The sequence below is a fragment of the Vitis riparia genome, chromosome 8, assembly GCF_004353265.1.
Source record: "Vitis riparia cultivar Riparia Gloire de Montpellier isolate 1030 chromosome 8, EGFV_Vit.rip_1.0, whole genome shotgun sequence".
Taxonomy (NCBI): domain Eukaryota; kingdom Viridiplantae; phylum Streptophyta; class Magnoliopsida; order Vitales; family Vitaceae; genus Vitis; species Vitis riparia.
In genome coordinates, this window is record NC_048438.1 from 18,399,825 (window position 1) to 18,420,507 (window position 20,683).

The 20,683-nt window shown below is 35.6% G+C and overlaps 4 protein-coding genes across 4 annotated transcripts; 1 reads left to right on the forward strand and 3 right to left on the reverse strand.

The window, feature by feature from the left end:
- Nucleotides 1–1,997, reverse strand: LOC117919844 (late embryogenesis abundant protein ECP63). Its single transcript, XM_034837118.1, has 3 exons — nucleotides 1,052–1,997; nucleotides 583–710; nucleotides 1–492 (listed from the first exon to the last, which is right to left on the reverse strand). The coding sequence occupies exons 1-3, from the start codon at nucleotides 1,916–1,918 to the stop codon at nucleotides 339–341; spliced, it is 1,149 nt and encodes a 382-aa protein (XP_034693009.1). The 5' UTR covers nucleotides 1,919–1,997; the 3' UTR covers nucleotides 1–338.
- A 5,457-nt stretch (nucleotides 1,998–7,454) lies between these two features.
- LOC117921001 (probable glycosyltransferase At5g03795) lies at nucleotides 7,455–10,292 on the reverse strand. The gene is made up of 4 exons (XM_034838736.1): nucleotides 9,806–10,292; nucleotides 8,885–9,135; nucleotides 8,437–8,785; nucleotides 7,455–8,354 (listed from the first exon to the last, which is right to left on the reverse strand). Exons 1-4 carry the CDS (start codon nucleotides 10,166–10,168, stop codon nucleotides 7,677–7,679), a joined length of 1,641 nt encoding a protein of 546 aa, XP_034694627.1. The 5' UTR covers nucleotides 10,169–10,292; the 3' UTR covers nucleotides 7,455–7,676.
- A 2,025-nt stretch (nucleotides 10,293–12,317) lies between these two features.
- Nucleotides 12,318–17,237, forward strand: LOC117920673 (beta-galactosidase 15-like). Its single transcript, XM_034838269.1, has 18 exons — nucleotides 12,318–12,482; nucleotides 12,575–12,670; nucleotides 12,743–12,855; nucleotides 13,841–13,907; nucleotides 13,997–14,089; nucleotides 14,182–14,325; nucleotides 14,415–14,503; nucleotides 14,596–14,701; nucleotides 14,786–14,873; nucleotides 14,990–15,108; nucleotides 15,185–15,346; nucleotides 15,426–15,613; nucleotides 15,691–15,794; nucleotides 15,889–15,998; nucleotides 16,101–16,328; nucleotides 16,422–16,633; nucleotides 16,726–17,023; nucleotides 17,130–17,237. Exons 1-18 carry the CDS (start codon nucleotides 12,318–12,320, stop codon nucleotides 17,235–17,237), a joined length of 2,490 nt encoding a protein of 829 aa, XP_034694160.1.
- A 119-nt stretch (nucleotides 17,238–17,356) lies between these two features.
- Nucleotides 17,357–20,186, reverse strand: LOC117919952 (pentatricopeptide repeat-containing protein At5g03800). Its single transcript, XM_034837265.1, has one exon. It carries the CDS (start codon nucleotides 20,168–20,170, stop codon nucleotides 17,519–17,521), a length of 2,652 nt encoding a protein of 883 aa, XP_034693156.1. The 5' UTR covers nucleotides 20,171–20,186; the 3' UTR covers nucleotides 17,357–17,518.
- Between the last annotated feature and the right edge of the window lie 497 nt (nucleotides 20,187–20,683).

A 20,683-nucleotide genomic window follows, 5' to 3' on the forward strand; every position in this document is an offset into this window, starting at 1 on the left:
TACCAGTAATAATGCACAATTTGATATTGTGTGGAGATAACGACGGTGCAAGAAGACACACAAAAAATTCAGAATGCATTAAAAAAAGGGGGGGAACACCGACGACCTCCGGGGAGACAAGATTCTAGAACGGATTGTAACATGGGCCAACCACTTGGGCTGGCCTGGTGGAAATGTTGGTGGGCTGTGACCCACACCAAAATTATTGCACATAACCAAGAGCGCAGACATAAGATGGTATTATGTTTTTTGGACAAGAACGTGAAACATGCTAGGACCAAAAGAGAGATCCATAATCAACATAACATGGGTTGTGTGGGGTGGGACCGTAGAGGTGATCACTTGGTCTTTTCTTGATGATCTACACGTGCAATCTCCTCCTCGTCCAGGGGGCCCACGTCGTTGAAAGTTTGAGCGGTCATCTGATCTGCGGCTTTCAGAGCGGTGGCTACATATCCGGTGGGAGTCTCCCGCACGTTGATCAGCACCCCCCTGACCAAATGTACCATTTCCATTAATTGCTAGCGGCCATTCATACATTATATTAGAAAGAAAGAGCTAGGGACTAGAGGGAGGCTTTACTTGACACCTGGAGAGTCCTTAGATTGCTGGGTTTCGCGCCCTTCCGCTTCCTTGTGCTCCTCCTTCCCTTTAAGTTTTAACTCTTCCATTTTCCGTCTCGCTGCTTCCTCAGTTTCAGTCAACCTCTCCTGTCAAATCCCCCGCTTACGTCAACTTTTTCTGAAACCTGTAATTTTGGAATCCATGCCAAACATGCCCAGCTCCATTTATGCCTATTTCCCTACTTCTTACTCCACTCATTTTTCAGCTCTACATTTTCTTCAATCTATCCCCAAAAAATTTGAGAGACTTTTTTTTTCAAACTGACAAGCATGTTATTTTATCCAATGAAACAGCCTACTCATACAACATTTTGATAATTATTGATATATAAAGGGGGAAAAGATAAAGAGGGACCCAATAGAGCATGCAAGTGAAGAAAATCCTGCAGGGGTACTGATTAGAGTTTAGGGGATATATTATGATTCACCTTAGCAGCCTCTGCAGTCTCGGAAGTTTTGTGCTTGGTTTCCTCTTTCTTGCCAGTCAAATATTCCATGGCCCTTCTAGCGGCGTCAGCTGCAGAATCCTTGAGCTCAGTAATCTTACCAACAGAAGTATCCTTGCCTTCCTCAGCTTTCTCTGCAGTATAGTCCTTGTACACGGCTGCTTTCTGCACTGTGGCGTCCTTGGTTTCCTTGGCTTTTTCTGCTGCATAATCTTTGTACTCCCCTGTCTTCCCCAATGTGGTGTCCTTGACCCCTCTCGCTTTCTCCGCAGCGTAGTCCTTGTACTCCCCTGCTTGCCCAGCCACCGCATCCTTAGTCTCCTTCGCCTTCTCTGCAGCAGAATTCTTGTGCTCAACTGTTTTTTCGGCTCCCGTATCCTTGGTCTCCCTGGCTTTCTCGGCAGCGGAGTCCTTGGCTTCCTTGGATTTGTCAGCCGTATAATCCTTGGATTCGCGCATCTTCTCTTTCGCCTCCTGGGCCTTCTGGGAGGCAGCGTCCGACACTCCACGAGTTTTTTCGGCGGCTGCATCTTTAGTTTGACCTGTCTTTTCTGCAGTCTTTTGTGCAGCCTCTCTCGCCTTCTCCGAAGCAACCTCAGCAGTTTCCCTCGTCTTCTCAACGGCCTCCTGAGACTTTCCGGTGGCTGCTTCTTTAGCATGCTCATAGGTCTCCTGAACCGCCCTGAGAACGGACCCAATCACACCAGGGCGCTGCTGCTGCTCCTGTTTCTGTCGATCAGAAACCAATTTTGCTCCTTCTTCTCTCTCCCTTTCGGCCTCCTTCTTCTCCGACCCAGCCAACCTCAAGGCTGCCTCGGCCCGTTCTTCTTTTTCTTGTCCCGAAGCCATGATCCTCTCACACTCAAACAAAGAAATATCTGAATGCCGATTTTACTCCTTATCAGATTTGCTTCTCTTTCAGTGCTATGGTTTTTAGAGTGCGTCTGATTGCAGCCTATATACACCTAATAGAGTTTCGGGAAGATGACACGTTGAGCATTGGCTTCCGACGCGTGGCATTATGAATAACAGAGTGGACACGTGGTGAAAGTTATGAACATGCAAAAAGGAGAGCAACGGATCAATGCACTGCCACTCCCAGCACTCATGTATCTTTTTGTCCACATGGAGTATTGATTAGCTGTGATGTCTTTCACTTCCCACGTGTCCTACACGTGCCATATCCCCCAGCTTCCACATCTCAGAAGCATACTGCCTGTGTTATCTACTGCCTCCTTTATATTTCTTTTTTTTCAAAAAATAATAATTAAGCCGACCTAATATTTATATTTCATTTTTTAAAATTAAATGAATGTTTACCAGACTTAAGTGATTGATTTAAACTTTATTATTTAATTTTTATTTTAAATCTTAAAATTATTTGATAAAATTTTTCTTTCTCTTTAACTCCCTGCAGATACATCTAATAAAATTTCATCTCATTTTCTTCCTATATTGTATTCTACTTTTATTTGAATATCTTTTTTTATTTTCATGTATTTTCTTTTCTTTATTATTTTATTTTACAATATATTATCGGCACGAATAATTTTTGCAAAAAAAAATAGAAATATGTTATTTTCTTTAGAGAAATAAAAAAACTCTTTTTTTTTTTTATATAAAAACTTATATCATGATTTTCTACTTTATTATCCATTGACTCTCTATTTTCACTTATTTTATTTGAATGCATAAATATATACAATCCCTATAACTAGAAGTTATGAGATAAATTATAAATTATGAGGCAAATTCATAATCAGAAGTTATAGAAAAAATTACAAAATTACAAATACATGATAAGAAGTTATGTATATGATCCCTAATTATTTATTTTTAATTTTATGGTATAACTGGAAGTTATACCAAACAATATTATATCGCCAAAAACTATAAATGAATAAATAAATAAATAAATGTTTATAACTTGAAACTATATACAAATCTACATAATGAAAGTTCATAACCTGAAGCTATGTACAAATTTACATAAAATAGTTCATAGTCTGAAACTATGTATTAATTTGCATAATTTTGTTATGATAAAATAATCATAGCTCGAAGATATGAAAAAGAAAAATATATATGTATATATATTAGATTTTAATTCCTATTTCATATTTATACATTTTTACCATATTTGTAATTGATAAATTTTATGTTATTATATTTTTAGATATTATTTACTTGAAATATTGTTAAAGCATTTTATTAATAGTTTATTATAATAATTAAAATATTTTTTGATTAATATATATATATATATATATATTTTCAGATAATGTCAAACCTTGTAAAGCTTGAATTTGTTGCTCTCATTGCTTTCATATAACTTATTAAGTTAAGTCATCATCAATGACTAATATTTTTTCATCGATTTTAACTTTTTCTCTATGATAATATTTTTTCAACTCTATAAAGGCGATGTTTTTATGATAATATTTTATAACTTGTTATTTTGATGAAACTCTTGTTTCATTAGTTGTACAACATTGATGATAGACAATGTTAATACCATATTAGGTGATAGAAACCTGATTAAGAGCTCCAAAAGAGTTTATACTATGTCACTAGTTGTATTTGATTTCATGTGAATGACATTTTATACGATGGTAGATCTAGAAGAATCTTGTAAGACTAACTTAGTCCATCGAGGTAAAAAGGTTGTATGGATGTACATTATAAAACCAGAAGTTTTTATTTAGTGACTAATCTACCTATACACTTAAAAGGTAGAATGACATGTTGTGCAAATTATCATTGTAATGAGCCAATTTTTTCGCCATTAGGGGGAGAATAGTCAGTTCCAAAAAAACAACATGAAATTATTTGGAATTCATTGACTTTGACTTATCTTGATACTCGTACTAACCAATGTGAACTCAAAGTTCAAAAGATTATTTTGCAAGAACTTGTAAATCAACTACCAAATGTTTTCATTGATGCAAAGAAAGTGACAAAACCATTTTCACTAACCTAGAATATCCTAGTATGAATTGATATCCCTAAAAGACAATTAAATAATGTGTTGATGTCCCTAAAGGACGATCAAATAATGAGTTAATATCTCTGAAGGACAATTAAATAATGAGTCTAAGGCATGCTTGAAGCGCGATAGGCCCTGAAAAGGCAAACACATTCCTTAGAAGAGGAAAACATAAGGAAAAATATATGAAATATAACACTTTTGAATAAGTTGCATATAAAGTGAGTTATTAAAATGACTAATCAGTTTCAAGTAGCCCCTAAAGAGGCACAGTTTAAACAAGTAGCCCTATGAGAGACATATGTTTTACAATTAACTATTGAAAAGGTACAAGTACATGATATTGATGAGATCTCAATTATTTACTTATATATGGAGAAAAATGAGATTGAAATACTCTTGTCATTGACAATATGTTTTATTTCTAAATAGTTATTGACATCATAAGAAATGATGAAGATCCCAAAGTAGAAATTATGAATGAATGTCAACATAGAAAAGATTGGCCAAAATGGAAAGAATATATCCCGGAAAATTTAGACTTATTAGAAAAATGAGAAGTATTTGGACCTATAGTCCAAACACATGAAGTTGTCAAACTTGTTGGATATAAATGAGTATTTATAAGAAAGTGTAATGAAAGAAAATGAAATCAAAATATATAAATGTGACTCATAGCTCAAGGTTTCCCGTAGAAACCTAGTATTGACCATGAGGACACATATTCTCATATAATGGTCACAACCATATTTAGATATCTTATTTGTTTAACAATCTTAGAATGACTGGATTTGTGTCTCATGGATGTCGTTACTGCATATTTACATGGATCTTTAGATAATGATATATATATATATATATATATATATATATATATATATATATATATATATATATATATATATATATATATATATATATATATATATATATAGATGAAAATCCTTGAAGGATTTCATGCCTAAAACAACTAATTCAAAACATTGTAGCATATACTCAATTAAGCTACAAAGATCCTCCTATCGATTAAGTAGTCTAAAGACATATTGTACTATCACTTCAATGAATATTTGAAATGAGAAGTATGTTTGTATTACCTTATTTATCTATGTATATTCATTATGTTGAATATTTGCAATTATTATAGTATATGCGGATCATTGAATTTTGTTGGAACTCCTGAAGAGCTTACACAAATAGTTGACCATTTGAAAAGTAATTTTGAAATGAAAGATATTGGAAAAGAATTTTTTTTCCTCGGCCTATAGATCGAGTACTTTTCAAACGAAACATTGGTTTATTAGTCAACATATACAAAGAAAGTCTTGAAGCATTTTCATATGGATAAATCATATCCATTAAGTTCTCTGATAATAGTTCATTCACTTGAAGAGAAAAAATGTCCTCTTCTATCTTAAAGAAGATAATGAAGAACTACTTGGTCTAGAAGTACCATATTATAGTGTTATTGGTGTACCAACGAATCTTGCAAATTATACACAACCAGATATTGCATTTCTTGTTAATTTACTTGTAAGATATAGTTCTACACCAAGACATTGAAATAAAATCAATCATGTACTATAATAATATGGGTCTATGTTATTCCGAATGATCAGAATCTTAATTGCTTGAATATATAGATATTGATTATCTTTTAGACCCTCACAAAGATTAATCTCAAATAAGGTATGTATTTATCTATGGTGGTATGACAATATCGTAGAGATCAATCAAAAAAATAATGTAAACATGTGGACTACTCTCTATCAGAGGTAATGTTACCAAGTTAATAATATTACATGCATTGCACGAATTAAAGAATGATACATTAAGGGTGATAAAATTAAACATATATCGCCCAAGTATTTTACTTTCATTAACTCCATAAGAGTGATGAAATTGCTATTTAACAAATAAGATCAAGTGACAATTCAATTTAGTAGATCTATTCACAAAGGCATTGTCAATTGCAATACTCAAGAAGCTCATCGGAATACGTCGATTCAAAGATCTCCATGTTGTGCTATTAGAGAAAATATAATTATTTTAACATGAGGGGAAGCTAATTGATAAGAATATCACTACGTTGCACTCTTTTTCTTTTTCTTTTTTTTCATTTGTCCATGTTTTATCCCATTGGGTTTTATTAGTAAGGTTTTTAACAAGACAATTGTAATAATCCAAAATAATATTATGCTCTTTTTTCTTCACTAGGGTTTTTCCTAATAAGGTTTTAATGAGACATATTCTTATGATCATTCAAGGAGGAATGTTATAAACTATGAGAATTTATTGAATTATGGGAACTTGTGGATGATCATCCATATTGATGTACATCTCTTTGTAATTTCCTATAAAAGAGAGATATATCTAATGAAAATTCATCTCGTTCTCTTCCTACAATCTATTATACTTTTCTTTAAATATATTTGTTTATTTCTCATATTTTCTTCTTCTTATTCTTTTATTTTACAACACATATTAATATATTTACATTCATTAAATTTAACTAATATTTGTATTTTCATTAATCTTAAATAATAAATTTATTTATTAAATATCTCTATTTAAAGTATTATAAAAGCATAAGATAAATACATATATATTTACAACAAAAAATAAATTATGAAAGTAAAATCATAGTTGTATATTCTCATTAAATATGGATAAATGAGGTAAAAGAGATTTGAAATTAAAAATAAATAAATTATTTTAACTTAGCACTCAAATTTATTTTGACTTTAAGTTATAATGTTAAGTTATTTTGTTAAATATGCTTAATTTATTTAATGACTTAAAATAACTTATTATAAGTCATTAAATTGTTCTATCAAACATCTTTTAAATATATAACTTAATTTAAGTTTTATTTATTTATTTACTTTTTAAAAAAAAAAGTATTTTCGATTTCATAATTTTATTGCATTGGTCACTCAACAATCAACAGTGAACAAGCCCAATCCATAGTCACCCATGCAAGCGCGGGTCTGGCCCAGCCAGATCCAACCCAGCCCAACGCACACAACACATGGTTTTGCCTTCTTTTTGAGATAGATGTTTGCAAAAATAGGTTGGAATATTGAAATAAAATTTACTTTTATATTACCTGATCTTGGAAAATGATTCAGTTTGTCGTCAACATGATAGTGAATTGTCTCCCAAAGTGGAAAATATAAATATCAGAAAGGGCAGATGACACTAAGAAGGAAGTGGGTTAAACGATGGGTTTCTTTCCACTTAAACCTCCAGTGATTTGCACTCAGGACTCGTTTCCATTCATTCGCTGACTTTAATTGCGAGCTTAAACATATCCGACAATGATTTACCTTTTGAAACTGGAAATCAGAGCACTCTCTTAAGTCTCAACCACTGGAGTCCCATTACCTAATATGTAAATGAACCGAACAGCACACATCTTTTTATAATGGAGACCTGAAATTGCCTTATCATCATCTCGCCAAAAAGGATAAAATACATAAATTGCTACATTGCTAATTCCGTAGTTTTATTTCATGAAATCAAAGAAAATTAAACAAATTTTCACAATTCCATTACCAAAATTAAAAGCCTTTTTATACATTCATATATTGCTCTTGTCTGCGCGTGGTAAGTCGTAAGTTATTTGCCCATTCCATGATGGTGAACCCGAACGTTGAGTCTTCTAAGCCAGAGAGAATGGAGAATCATGTGGAAGACATCGTATCTCTTGGGAGGGAAATTAACCTCAAAGTGCCTCCTTGCTTGAACCCCTCTCCTCTGCATTCTTATATACTGCCTTGGAGATATGCCCATTAGTATTCTCTTCAAGTTTGGAATTTCCCTGACCGGAACCTCCACAGAGAAAGACTTCCAATTCAGGACATCGCTGAATGGTGGAACATAATGGTCTGAAATCAGCACCGGAACACACCCTGTGTAAAGTGCCTCCACAACTCTTGGGCTCGCAACTTCATATCCGCTCGGGCAAAGGCAGTACTTGCTCTTTCTCATCATTTCATAGTAAGACACACCCTTTGGAAGATACTTGTGGACCTTTACATCTTCATCCTTGTTTTCCCAGTGCTCCAGAAGTATAGGTCTGATGGGGCCGTGAAGCCCTCCGGCGAAGAAGGCCAATAGGGTACGGTGTGATGGAGATGGCCCACCGATGAAGCTGTCTGTTGAACCGGTTAGGAGATTGATTTCAGGGAAGGATACGTCTTTGGAAGGGTTGAATCCTTCCGAGGTATTTGCATTGCATAGAACTCTAATAGAGTTCTTATGCAGGTAAGGAATGGAGAAGGAAGTTTCAGGCCCCTGTAACAGATCAAACACTCGGAACAATTAGAAATATAATGTAGCTGGCCTAGATCAAATTCATAAGAAAAAAATAAATTACCCAATCATGGCAAGCAAGCATGAAATGATCTGCACCGAGGCTTCGATTCCAATAAGGATACTTGGTCGAAACAACATTCACATAATCAATGACCGTTTGTTTTATGGGACCAAAATCATGGGAGTCACGGACATAGACAAACCTAACCAGCATTGCCACACTGAAGGGGAGGAAAAAAAGGTGAGCCTTTTCAGGATCTTTGGTTCGGAAGTGGCTATCCATCTCCATCCTGTGAATGAAATTCCCCTCCATGGAGTATATGCTCTTGCAGGGACCATTATGAAACAGGGGGGGCTCACCTTCATCATAGACGTATACCTTTAATTGCTTTTCCATTTCCAAGTAGCTCCTGAAACACCCGAAGTATATGGTTTTCCATCCCACATCCAAACATATGAAAAGAAACATTAAATAATTTCAAATTTAAGGATAATTTTGAGAAGCTTGCCTATGGAAGGCATTGGCATTCCAATATATGGGACCATTTGGAATGTAGTCAGGGTCTGGCGTTCGATTCCCAATTTTAGCTTCCCTTATTGCAGACCGAGCTCTTCTTAGACCAGCTTCCACCCTCTCTAATGTCGTGTATTGTCGTTGTGGTCTCGACGTCACAGGAAGAGCATGAGTTTCATTGAGGGAAGCAGCAAATATTGGTCCAGCCCTCTTGGAGATATTCAAGCTAACTTTCTCCGTTCCATTCTGTTGAGCTAATCAATTGGTTACACATCCAAAAATGAAACTTCAACTGAAAAATCATTCACAAAATTCTCAATAAGTAACATGCAATTTATTTTATTCAATTTTAGGGTTTTAGGTAAAAATTAGGAGAGATGAATTTCAAGGTTAGAAATTTGGAATCCACAAGCATGATATCACAGTTGGGTTACACTTAGGTAGCCATGCGTGATCCGTGGCCCTGCTGGGAATTGTGAGAAAAAGAAGAAAATAATAGTTTGTCCTCGTTGTATCTTTCCAAACACTGCCGCTAGCTTATAATTTAAAACTTAAAACATTTTGCTTTTCTGAAAAAGGTCAAGGCTGATTTTGGGTGTTGCTTTCCTGGTCTCACACGTGGATATGTGAGACCATCTTCTTTGGATTTCTCTGGAGGCTGTAAATGATCTGTAGCTGGTAATTAAAAAAAAATGATGTTCTATTTATCAATAGTAACGAATTAAAGCCTGTAAGATACCACAAATTTATAAGAAAGGAAAATGAATGAATATTAAATAGTGATATTTCAGAAAGTTGTATAATTGCTCCCTGCAAAAGCGAAATATTTGAACACTGATGAGAGCAGTAATCAAACAAGAAATGAACACACCAAGAATGAAATAGAATAAATCCAAAGAAGAAGGTGGAGTCTTACAGCAGCAGCTGGGGGTGGTTGTGCAGCCTCTACATCAAGCGGTGGTGAAGAAGAGCGATTGAGGACAGAATCCTCCGAGATGGCTTCTTCTCTATGGTGAACACCCACCACAGTTGAATGCAAATCAAGGAGCCCTTCACTCTCTTTTGTAGAAGGAACTTGAGGGGTCTTTACATTAGTGATGGTAGCGGCACTTGGAGAGCTCCACGGCCATGGATGGCGAGAGATGAACCCCCAACTAGAGTTCCTTGAACCAAGCACAGAAGCACAACCGGATATAACTATGAGTGGAATCATGAATAACAGAAGCTTCAAAGATGATGATGAAGAGCAGGAAACCGATCTGTCGTTCCCACTCGCCATCTCCCTCTTTAGTTTCTCTCTCTAAAAAGCTGTATGGAGCTTCCTCATATGATTCTCCTATCTGTGAAAGCTGTTGAGAATGGAGCACTCAATCTCTCTCTTATCTTTCTCTCTTCTTCTGTCTCAGCAAAGTGGGAGAGTAGAAGCTCAACATTTGTTAATAAATGGGTGCACCACCACGCCAAGCGTCGTCTTCTTTTGACTCTATTTCCGAGTTCTTCATGCAAATTTTCTTATTTCCACTTCTACCCTTCTTCCCCACCGGCCACTTTTTAATTACCAGCCGGCTGAATTGGCGGTGGGCCCTTTTAAGTTTTAACCCACTCTACTCGCTGCTCGTGACCTGCACGTGTCTCTGACCAATTATTTACAGGTGTCCTTTTCAAGGGGCAAGTGTTTACCTTTTTACCACTCTAAAGAGTGGAGTTAGCAATCGAGGATTCAGTCTAAATAACATCATTACCCTTTCGGTTAGTCCAAATTCCCTGCTGGAATGGGGGATGGAGTTACTAAAATACCCTTGACATGTTGGAGGAGAGTGGAGTGCCGCATGAACCACGTGGAGAGCACGTGAGAAAGGCAGAACCAGTTGTGAAGAAAGGAGGAAATGAAGAAACGTCCGAATGGAGGGGCATTTTGGGATATTTGATTTTAGAAATTGGATGATTCGTCCCATTTATGGGTGAAGGGCTGGGCTCTCGTGCTCGCCACCTCTCATTTACTTCATCAGCAGGAGCCCGAGGTGGATGCTCTCTCTTCCTTCATTTTCCTTCTTTTAAGTTTCTTTAACCTATGATGATGTATTATTTGTCATGGGTCGAAGCATTTAACATTGGACCCAATCGAGTCCACCTCAATTTCTCTGCTACAGTATGTGGGTTAGCCCCAACAGGCACATATGGTTCAAATATTACTCTACAAGTATTGAAGAGGAAACAAATGAAGATGGTAAGGAGATGATACGATGGACTGACATTAACAGATAGAGAATGTGCAGACACTTGGTTTATGATTGGGTATGGTGTTCTAACGTCTAACGCCTAACGCCTAACATCTTACGCTTTCCATTTAAAACTTGAATGCTAACCACTTGCACCTCTGGGAAGCTCATTTTCCAACCATTATTATTAGAGAATTAAACTTGGGCAAGTGACATTCTGCGGTAACCGGAATCCGAAGGTGTGGGCAAATGTCGTGGGACATCATACATTGGAAATCCAACACCTACCGTGGGGTGGACGCCCATCCTTGCCCATAAGCAAGGGCAAAGATTCTCTGTTTACTTCATTAAAATTGTAGCTAGGGTGAAAATCAAAGGAGCTGTCAATGTTAGCGATTGCCTTCGACTTCCGTATCTTCGATGCCATGCACTCAAAAGAAAAGAAAATGAACTTCCAAATAATTTTCCTACATTTGCTTTTATAAAATTTGTTGTATTTTTTCCTTTTAGAATTTTATGATGTATTTTTTTATAAATATTTCCTGATTATTTCTTTAATTATATAACATATTTTTATAACTATCAGTATGGTATAAACAAAAAACTAATCTCAATAAATCAATATGGGAGATTATAGGATTAGAGTGATCTTTTGAGGTAATTCATTCTTCCCATTTTAAGAGGTCATCACGCTCCACAGCAAGGCGAGAGATTTTTCGCATTTTGAGTAATTTCACGTATGGTATGTTTGGCATTTAGTAATTTAGGATAAGATTAAATTTTTGTAAACATTAGCGATTTTATGTATTATATTCCTAGAATCTGGAGGAGAAAATGGTAACAATTATCATATTTCAAGAAACAAATTATATGTGATCAAATTTTATTAGGATTCAAGGATTCCACGTACTTTTCATTATGTTCTTCTTATCTTATTGCAGCATCTACTAAAATTGCTTAAAATAAAAGATAAAATTAATTATTGCATGCCCCGTGATACAAGTTATATATACATTTGATAATAATTTTAGAAATATTTTTAGGATCATCAAACACACTCTTAAGATAATAGAAAGAAATCCACCCTTTATCTTCTTAGTGATTGACACACTCCTTGTCGATCCATTTTCGCCTCAACTTCTCCATATAAATAGGCTGCTAACTCCTATACTAGTTCACTTCTTTTGAGCTCTTTTCATGGTGGCGACGATGGGCTCCTCGTCTAGTTTTCTGGTTTTGAGTTTGTTTGTATTGTCTTTTTGCTTGACCTGTAATGCTGATCAAATCACATCCGACGCAAGAGGCATCATGATCAACGGAGAAAGGAAAATTCTCATCTCCGGGTCCGTTCATTATCCCCGTAGTACTCCTGAGGTGCAAGTTTTGAACAGTCATACCATATTTTCAAACACATGTTGTTTATTTTACTCTATGTCGAGAATAATAGGTTTGCTTAATGATTTCAGATGTGGCCAGATTTGATCCAGAAGTCCAAGGATGGAGGGCTCAACACAATTGACACCTATGTTTTCTGGGATCTGCATGAGCCTAAACGCCGTCAGGTTGCTTTTTCTTTCTGGATATTCCATTCTTTTTATCTAAATAATGTCTAACGATTTTTCTTTCACTATCAGTATGACTTTACAGGCAATAAAGACCTGGTGAGGTTTATTAAAGCCATCCAAGCTCAAGGGCTTTACGCAGTTCTTCGAATTGGACCATACGTTTGTGCAGAATGGACTTATGGGTAATTGTCTTGATTTTTAATTTATTATTTATATATTTTGTGGAGAAAAATGAGATTTGATTCACTATGGTAAATATAATCCTAAATATTTTAAATTAGTATTATTTTATCTATTTAAAAATAATTTAAAATATAGACACTTTCTAAATTAATCATCTCATTATTCCTAAAAATATCATTTTATTTGTCATATTTTTTAATTGATAATTAGACTTCTCTATATAAATGTTCCCTTATTTTTTATATATTTATTATTATTTTATTATTTTATCATTTGGTCCTTTTTTACCTCTAAAAATAAATGTTTGATTTATTTCCTATAATTTTAAGTGAAAATATTGTCCAACAAATCCGATTCAATCATAATTACTAATTCAAAAAATAATAAGGTTGTTTATTAAATAATAAATAATAAATTTAATAATATATCATTATTTAAATTATGATTAATTTATTTAATTTAAAATATTTATTTATTTATTTATTTTTATACTATATATCAAATTACAATTATTGTAAAACATTTTATATCACAAATTTTATTTGGTATTATATTAAACAATTATGAGTATTATATAATAAATATAAATTTATTATTAATTTATTATTATAAAAAATATGAATTTATTTTTAACTTATTAATACTATAATAAACTCTTTTTTTTTTTCAAATTCTTACTTTATAATATATTTTTTTTAAATCTCAAATAATAAAATAATAATAATAATAAAATATCTAAAAAGAGAAATATCTACATAAAGTAGTATAGGTTTGAATGACATGACAAGTAAAGATGTATTTTTGGGAATAATTGAATAACTCGTTAAAAATGCATATATTTCAAATTATTTTTAAATATACAAAAATAATATTAATTTAAAATATTTGAAGTTATTTTTTTTATATATTTTCGTATTAGTGAATCAAATCCTACTTTTCCCTATTTTATAAATTAAGAATGATTGTTAATATCATTTATGGCAGGGGCTTTCCGGTGTGGCTGCATAACCAGCCAAGCATCCAGTTAAGGACAAACAATACTGTCTACATGGTAACTAATCTTATAATTATAATTAATTTTAAATGAATTAATTTTTTATCCTCAATAATTTCTCTTGTTAATGCTGCATCCAAAATTAGAGCGAAATGCAAACCTTCACAACCATGATAGTGGACATGATGAAGAAAGAGCAGCTCTTTGCCTCACAAGGAGGTCCCATAATCATCTCTCAGGTTGAAATTTCAGGATTACTTGTCTTGATATTTGATTGATTTAATTCTAAATTATTATAATTATTGTTAAAATTAATTCTTTGTTGCTAAAGATCGAGAATGAATATGGAAATGTGATGCGGGCATACCATGACGCTGGAGTACAATACATCAATTGGTGTGCACAAATGGCCGCTGCTTTAGATACCGGCGTGCCATGGATCATGTGCCAACAAGACAACGCCCCACAGCCAATGGTATACAATTTATGGTTATTATTATGATTATTATGATATTTATTCATATTTTAACATCACTAATCCTGCTTATATGTTTATGAAAACAGATTAACACTTGTAATGGCTATTACTGCGATCAATTCACCCCTAATAATCCCAACAGTCCTAAGATGTGGACTGAGAACTGGAGTGGCTGGTGGGTTATAATTTATTTATTTATTTTATTTTATTTCCATTTAACCCTTCATTTTTTATATTGAAAAATAATTTTCATATAAATTAAATTAGGTACAAGAACTGGGGTGGCTCAGACCCACATAGAACTGCAGAGGATCTAGCCTTCTCCGTTGCTCGCTTTTACCAATTGGGTGGCACTTTCCAAAACTACTACATGGTTAGTACTATATTGAAATTTATCAAATTGTTCATATACAATAAAGTTTTTTTTTTCATATTAATTCGACTTCCATGCTTGCAGTACCATGGTGGTACCAATTTCGGTCGCACAGCAGGCGGTCCATACATCACCACATCATATGATTATGATGCACCATTGAATGAATATGGTATATTTTTATTCTAATTTCTGAAGAGAGAGAGGGAGAGAGGGAGAGAGAGAGAGAGAGAGAGAATTTCCTGCATTATTAGAGACTAATTTAATATGATCTACTGTCCTTTTTAGGTAATAAGAATCAACCCAAGTGGGGACATCTCAGGGATCTCCATCTCCTCCTCTTGTCAATGGAGAAGGCTCTTACCTACGGTGATGTCAAAAATGTTGATTATGGGACCCTGACTTGGGTACGTATTTTCTTCGTTTTATACTTCAAATTGAAATTCAAACATGAAAAATAATATAACGTTGTTGTAATTTTAGGCAACGATCTACAGTTATCAAGGGAAATCGAGTTGTTTCTTCGGAAATTCAAATGCGGATAGGGATGTGACAATCAACTATGGAGGAGTTAATTACACTATTCCTGCATGGTCCGTTAGTATACTTCCTGATTGCTCCAACGAAGTTTATAACACCGCCAAGGTAAGAAGCAATTCCATAATATTTTGTGACTGCCTTTGTGTTTGTAGCGTGGAAGTAATATGAAATGTTGTTTTTATAGGTTAACAGTCAGTACTCCACGTTTGTAAAGAAGGGCAGTGAGGCTGAGAACGAGCCAAATTCCTTGCAATGGACTTGGAGAGGTGAGACCATTCAGTACATTACACCGGGGAGGTTCACTGCTTCAGAGCTCTTGGATCAAAAGACAGTGGTAGAAGATACGAGTGATTATTTGTATTACATGACCACGTATTAATGCTTCTTTCACCTCCTTGCTTTTCTATTATCTTGTGTTATTTTCTACTGATTTTGGTCTTTTTTTTCAGTGTGGACATAAGTAATGATGATCCCATTTGGGGCAAGGACTTGACTCTAAGCGTAAACACTAGCGGCCACATACTTCATGCTTTTGTGAATGGAGAGCATATAGGTAATTTCGGTTATGGTTTCGTCGTGAGTTCTGAAGTTGATTATTATCCCACTTCTTCATGCGTCTTCTTCACTGCACTGCGCTTTAATTTCAGGATACCAATATGCATTACTTGGACAGTTCGAATTCCAGTTCCAGCGAAGTATTACACTGCAGCTTGGGAAGAATGAAATAACTTTGCTTAGTGCCACTGTTGGATTGACTGTAAGCGTATATACTTTTAATTTAAGTTCAATTCTCAGAAAGATTTTGGCAGTTTTTGCATTCAAATTTAAATTTGTTGGTCTTGTGTTGGCTTGGGACTAGAATTATGGGCCCGACTTCGACATGGTGAATCAGGGAATCCATGGTCCAGTTCAAATAATTGCCAGCAACGGCAGTGCAGATATTATCAAGGACTTGTCTAATAATAACCAGTGGGCGTACAAGGCTGGGTTGAATGGTGAGGACAAGAAAATCTTCCTCGGGCGTGCACGCTATAACCAGTGGAAATCTGATAATCTTCCAGTAAACAGGTCGTTTGTTTGGTACAAGGTATAATCTTTTGCATTAGCTGTTCCTACACGTTCCGACTCACCATATGAAGAGTAGACGAGAAACTTATAATGTGAATGCATATATGTTTAGGCTACTTTCGATGCTCCCCCCGGAGAGGACCCAGTTGTGGTGGACTTAATGGGTTTGGGCAAGGGAGAGGCTTGGGTGAATGGCCACAGCCTTGGCCGGTACTGGCCATCTTATATCGCCCGTGGAGAAGGGTGCAGTCCTGAATGCGACTATAGAGGACCATACAAGGCCGAAAAATGCAATACTAACTGTGGGAATCCTTCTCAAAGATGGTAAACATATGTTCTGACCATATGTTAAGAGGTTTTATTGAATTTGAATTGTACAATTTTTCTTATTTTATCCTTTTGAGAAATCTTTTTAGGTACCATGTGCCTCGATCTTTCCTAGCGAGTACAGATAACAGGTTGGTTTTGTTTGAGGAGTTTGGAGGCAACCCATCATCGGTGACCTTCCAAACTGTGACTGTTGGGAACGCTTGTGCCAATGCTCGTGAAGGGTACACCTTGGAATTGTCATGCCAAGGGAGAGCTATCTCCGGCATCAAATTTGCTAGCTTTGGTGATCCTCAAGGCACTTGTGGAAAGCCATTCGCCACAGGCAGTCAAGTCTTTGAGAAGGGCACCTGCGAGGCTGCTGACGCATTATCCATCATCCAAAAGGTAATGAATCAATACCCTTTTCTAATATCTTATCGCTTGATGAGCTTTAGGCTTTCAGCTGAGTTTCTTTGCTTTGGTTTTTTATTATTTGCTTTGTGGATGGCAGTTATGTGTTGGCAAATACAGTTGTTCCATTGATGTCTCGGAACAGATTCTTGGGCCTGCTGGTTGTACTGCGGACACGAAGAGGCTGGCAGTTGAAGCGATCTGTTAGGACACAAAGGAAGTCGATAGGATTCTATTAGTCAACATTCTAACCACCTAACCCAAAATCAATCTTCATAGGAATTAATATTGTTGTCAATAATGATCACATCCTAGGCAAACATTATGTTTTCACCGGAAATGAAAATAATTTATTCTCTTTTCAGAATTACACATATAAATACATTTATGGTACAGTGGCTTAGACATTCTAAATCAGCCAAAAAATTGAGGGAAGAAAAATGAAAATTACAATGTTCCAGAACATTCAAGTTGATTGTATCCCATGCATCACCAGTAATCTTTGCATGAGCATTGACCATTCAAGAAACAATGATGGCCTGAAGCATCCCTCAGAAAAATTTCTCTCCCAGTAACAATTGAAACATACTTCAAGAAAGTATGACAGTCACCGCACAAAAGAATGTTCTTCACAATCCGAATGGGTCTTCCGGGCCTGGTCATCAGAAGCCCATACGTCGCAGCTATTTTTGCACTGTGATAGAACAAAAAATCCTTCTTCTGATGTTCTTCTACTTCATGAAGAACAAAACTCGTGTCGGGCACATATCCAGCCTTTAGGCATTCCATAATTAGTAACTCCAGCCCACTGTGTATGTCTTTGGCTTGGGGATGGGATTTATCCCTAGCATAAAATGAATGAACCTTGTTTTCATGAATAATCCAACTTCGGCCTGGATGTTTCCGAAACCCCTTCACTCTCATCTCCTCTCTAACCATATCGGAGCAATGCCATCTCCCAGATGCAGAGTACAGGTTTGATACAAGTATGTAAGTAGACAGATCCCGTGGCTTCGTAGCAAGTAGATGCTTTGCAGCTCGTTTTCCAATAGTTGTATTAGAATGAATTCTACAAGCATCAAGCAGAGCTCGCCAAACCGAAGCCTCTGGCTCGATAGGCATCTTATTGATCATTTCCTCCGCTTCCTCTAGGAGACCCCAATAACCCAAAACACCAACCAAGGAGGTATAATGTACTACAGTGGGATCAATATGATATATGGTTTTCATGGAGAGAAACAATCTTCGACAATTATCAACTAAATTTGAGTTAGTATGTCTGTAAGCTGAAATTATCAAAACAAAGGTAACTGTATCTGGCTTTATACCTGCCTTCTCCATCTTAGACCAGACAGACAAAGCCTCGTCACCCTGCCTATGAAGAAGATGTCCAGCAATTAAACCATTCCAAGAAACTATATCATGTGCAGGCATAACATTGAAAACCTTAATTGCATCATCCATGTTACTGCACTTAGAGTACATGGTAATTATGGAATTCCCCACCCCTAAATCAGATAAAAATCCAGATTTAAGAGCATGACAGTGGATTTGCTTCCCCATCTCATGTAACGCTAAAGTTCCACAGACACCAAGTACAGCAGTTGATGCAACTTTGTCAACAACCATTGCTCCCTCTAATTGGCTCTGGCAAAAAAGAGATATTGCCTCTTCTGGCTGCGCATTTCGTGCATAACCACATATCATTGAAGTCCAAATAATTGAATCACTCTGACTGAAAGGTCTTTGAGAGAACATCTTTTGAGCATCAGCCATCCTTCCACACCTTGTGCACATATCAAGCAATGCAGCTTCAATACAAGCGTTTGACCCAAAACCAAACTTCAAGATAAACCCATGAATTTGCTTGCTAATTTTCGCCTCCCTAAGCAACCCACAAGCATTAAGAACACCAGTCAAAGTGAAATCTGTTAATTCCACACCCTCCTCCACCATTCTGCAAAAAAAAGCTAGAGCCTTCGATCCTTCTCCATTTTGACAAAATCCAGACAAAATAGCATTATAAGAAATAGAATTCCTAGCAGGCATCTTATCAAAGACCTCCAAAGCCAAATCTGTAAACCCAAATTCCATGTAAGCTGTAATCATCTCTGTCCAAGTAATGACATCTCTTACACGCATCTTCTCGAACAAAGCCACCACATGTTTTATGCTCCCACATTTTGTGTAAAACCTAATTAGAGCATTGATCACACTTATGTTGGACTCAAACCCAATTTTGATAACATGGGCATGGATTTCCCGCCCTACCATCGAAGCTACCCCTCCAGTGGCTGCCACCAGAATGGTTGAAAGTGTAAAATGGTCAATTCTAAATCCATCAATTCTCCGCATATCACGAAACAATTCAAATGCTCTCCCATACATCATCTCCTTCACCACACTCGAAATCACAGTATTCCATGACGCAATATCTCTGTGAGGCATTTCATCGAATAACTGAAGCACAGTGTCCAAATACCCACACTTACCGTACAAACCCATCAGTGCGTTGGAAACAAAAGTGTAATTCAAAAAGCCCATTTTAATCACAATAGCATGAAGTTGACAACCCAATTCTAAATCCAACAGCCGAATGCATACTGTTAATATCGCCACAAAACTAAATTCATTAAGCTCAATACCTGAACTTCTCATCCTAAAAAAAATCTCCATAGCTTGGCGTTCTCGGTTAGACTTGGCGAAACCCGAAATCATGGCAGTATAAGACACCACATTCGGGCACGAAAGTCCCACAAAAACCTTGTGGGCATTAGGAACCATACCCAGTTTGAGATAAGCCACGATGAGAGCATTAGCCAAATGAGTGTCTTCTGCAAGCTTGAAAATTGAAGCGTGGACAGCCTTGATGAGCTCAACATCATCGTACCGAACCGATAAGTCTAGCAAATAGTAGTGGTCGTTGACGGCGTCATTAGAAACTGAAGGAAAATTGGACAGAAGAGCCGGTTGGTTGGAAAGAGGAGGGTGTGATGTTAGAAGGGCATTGGGTTTGGATCTAGAGGAAGAAAAGGAGGTTTTAGAGAGAGAAAGAGAATACAGCGACTGTGATGGTGAAGTAGGCCTTGAGAGGCAGAAAGGAAATGGGGTTTGGGGAAAATAAACAGAGAGAAGAGCCATGTTGGAAAGGCGCCAAACATAACCTCCTGCCCCTACCGGTTTACTGTCATCCATGCACTTGATCGATTTTAAGGTTTGTCGCCCAGAAAATCGAATTAAAACAAAAAAGTTAAAATTTTAAATAGGACAACTTTAATATTTTTATTAAATATTTTCAAGAGAATTACTGATTTTAGAAAATATTTTTTATTTAAAAAATATTTTTTAAAAAAATTAAAAGCCTATTTAATAGTGAAAATAAAAAACACTTCTAATATTTTTATCACTTAAAAATTTTCATATTTCAAACTACTACTATTAAATACACTTTAAAAATGTGCTTAACAGCGATTCTATAAAACATTTATAACATTTCTAATACTTTTAAATTTTTTATATTTTAAGTATTATAAAGATTAAAAACATTTCATAAAATCAGTATTAAATGAATTCAAAGTATTTGATAAAATTTATAAAATGCTTTTAAAATTTTGAAAAATCACTTGTAATATTAAAAAACTACTTAAAGTACAT

Excerpts from the sequence above, each read along its gene's own strand:
- LOC117921001 (XM_034838736.1), bottom strand. The coding sequence starts at position 10,168 with ATGGCGAGTGGGAACGACAGATCGGTTTCCTGCTCTTCATCATCATCT. Across the intron at positions 8,786-8,884 it reads AATGCCAATGCCTTCCATAG|GAGCTACTTGGAAATGGAAA; the intron begins GCAAGCTTCTCA and ends CGGGTGTTTCAG. Across the intron at positions 8,355-8,436 it reads TGCTTGCTTGCCATGATTGG|GGGCCTGAAACTTCCTTCTC; the intron begins GTAATTTATTTT and ends GATCTGTTACAG.
- LOC117920673 (XM_034838269.1), top strand. The coding sequence starts at position 12,318 with ATGGGCTCCTCGTCTAGTTTTCTGGTTTTGAGTTTGTTTGTATTGTCT. Across the intron at positions 15,347-15,425 it reads AAGTTTATAACACCGCCAAG|GTTAACAGTCAGTACTCCAC; the intron begins GTAAGAAGCAAT and ends TTGTTTTTATAG. Across the intron at positions 16,634-16,725 it reads GGGAATCCTTCTCAAAGATG|GTACCATGTGCCTCGATCTT; the intron begins GTAAACATATGT and ends AAATCTTTTTAG.
- LOC117919952 (XM_034837265.1), bottom strand. The coding sequence starts at position 20,170 with ATGGCTCTTCTCTCTGTTTATTTTCCCCAAACCCCATTTCCTTTCTGC.
- LOC117919844 (XM_034837118.1), bottom strand. The coding sequence starts at position 1,918 with ATGGCTTCGGGACAAGAAAAAGAAGAACGGGCCGAGGCAGCCTTGAGG. Across the intron at positions 711-1,051 it reads AGACTGCAGAGGCTGCTAAG|GAGAGGTTGACTGAAACTGA; the intron begins GTGAATCATAAT and ends GGGATTTGACAG. Across the intron at positions 493-582 it reads AAGGACTCTCCAGGTGTCAA|GGGGGTGCTGATCAACGTGC; the intron begins GTAAAGCCTCCC and ends ACATTTGGTCAG.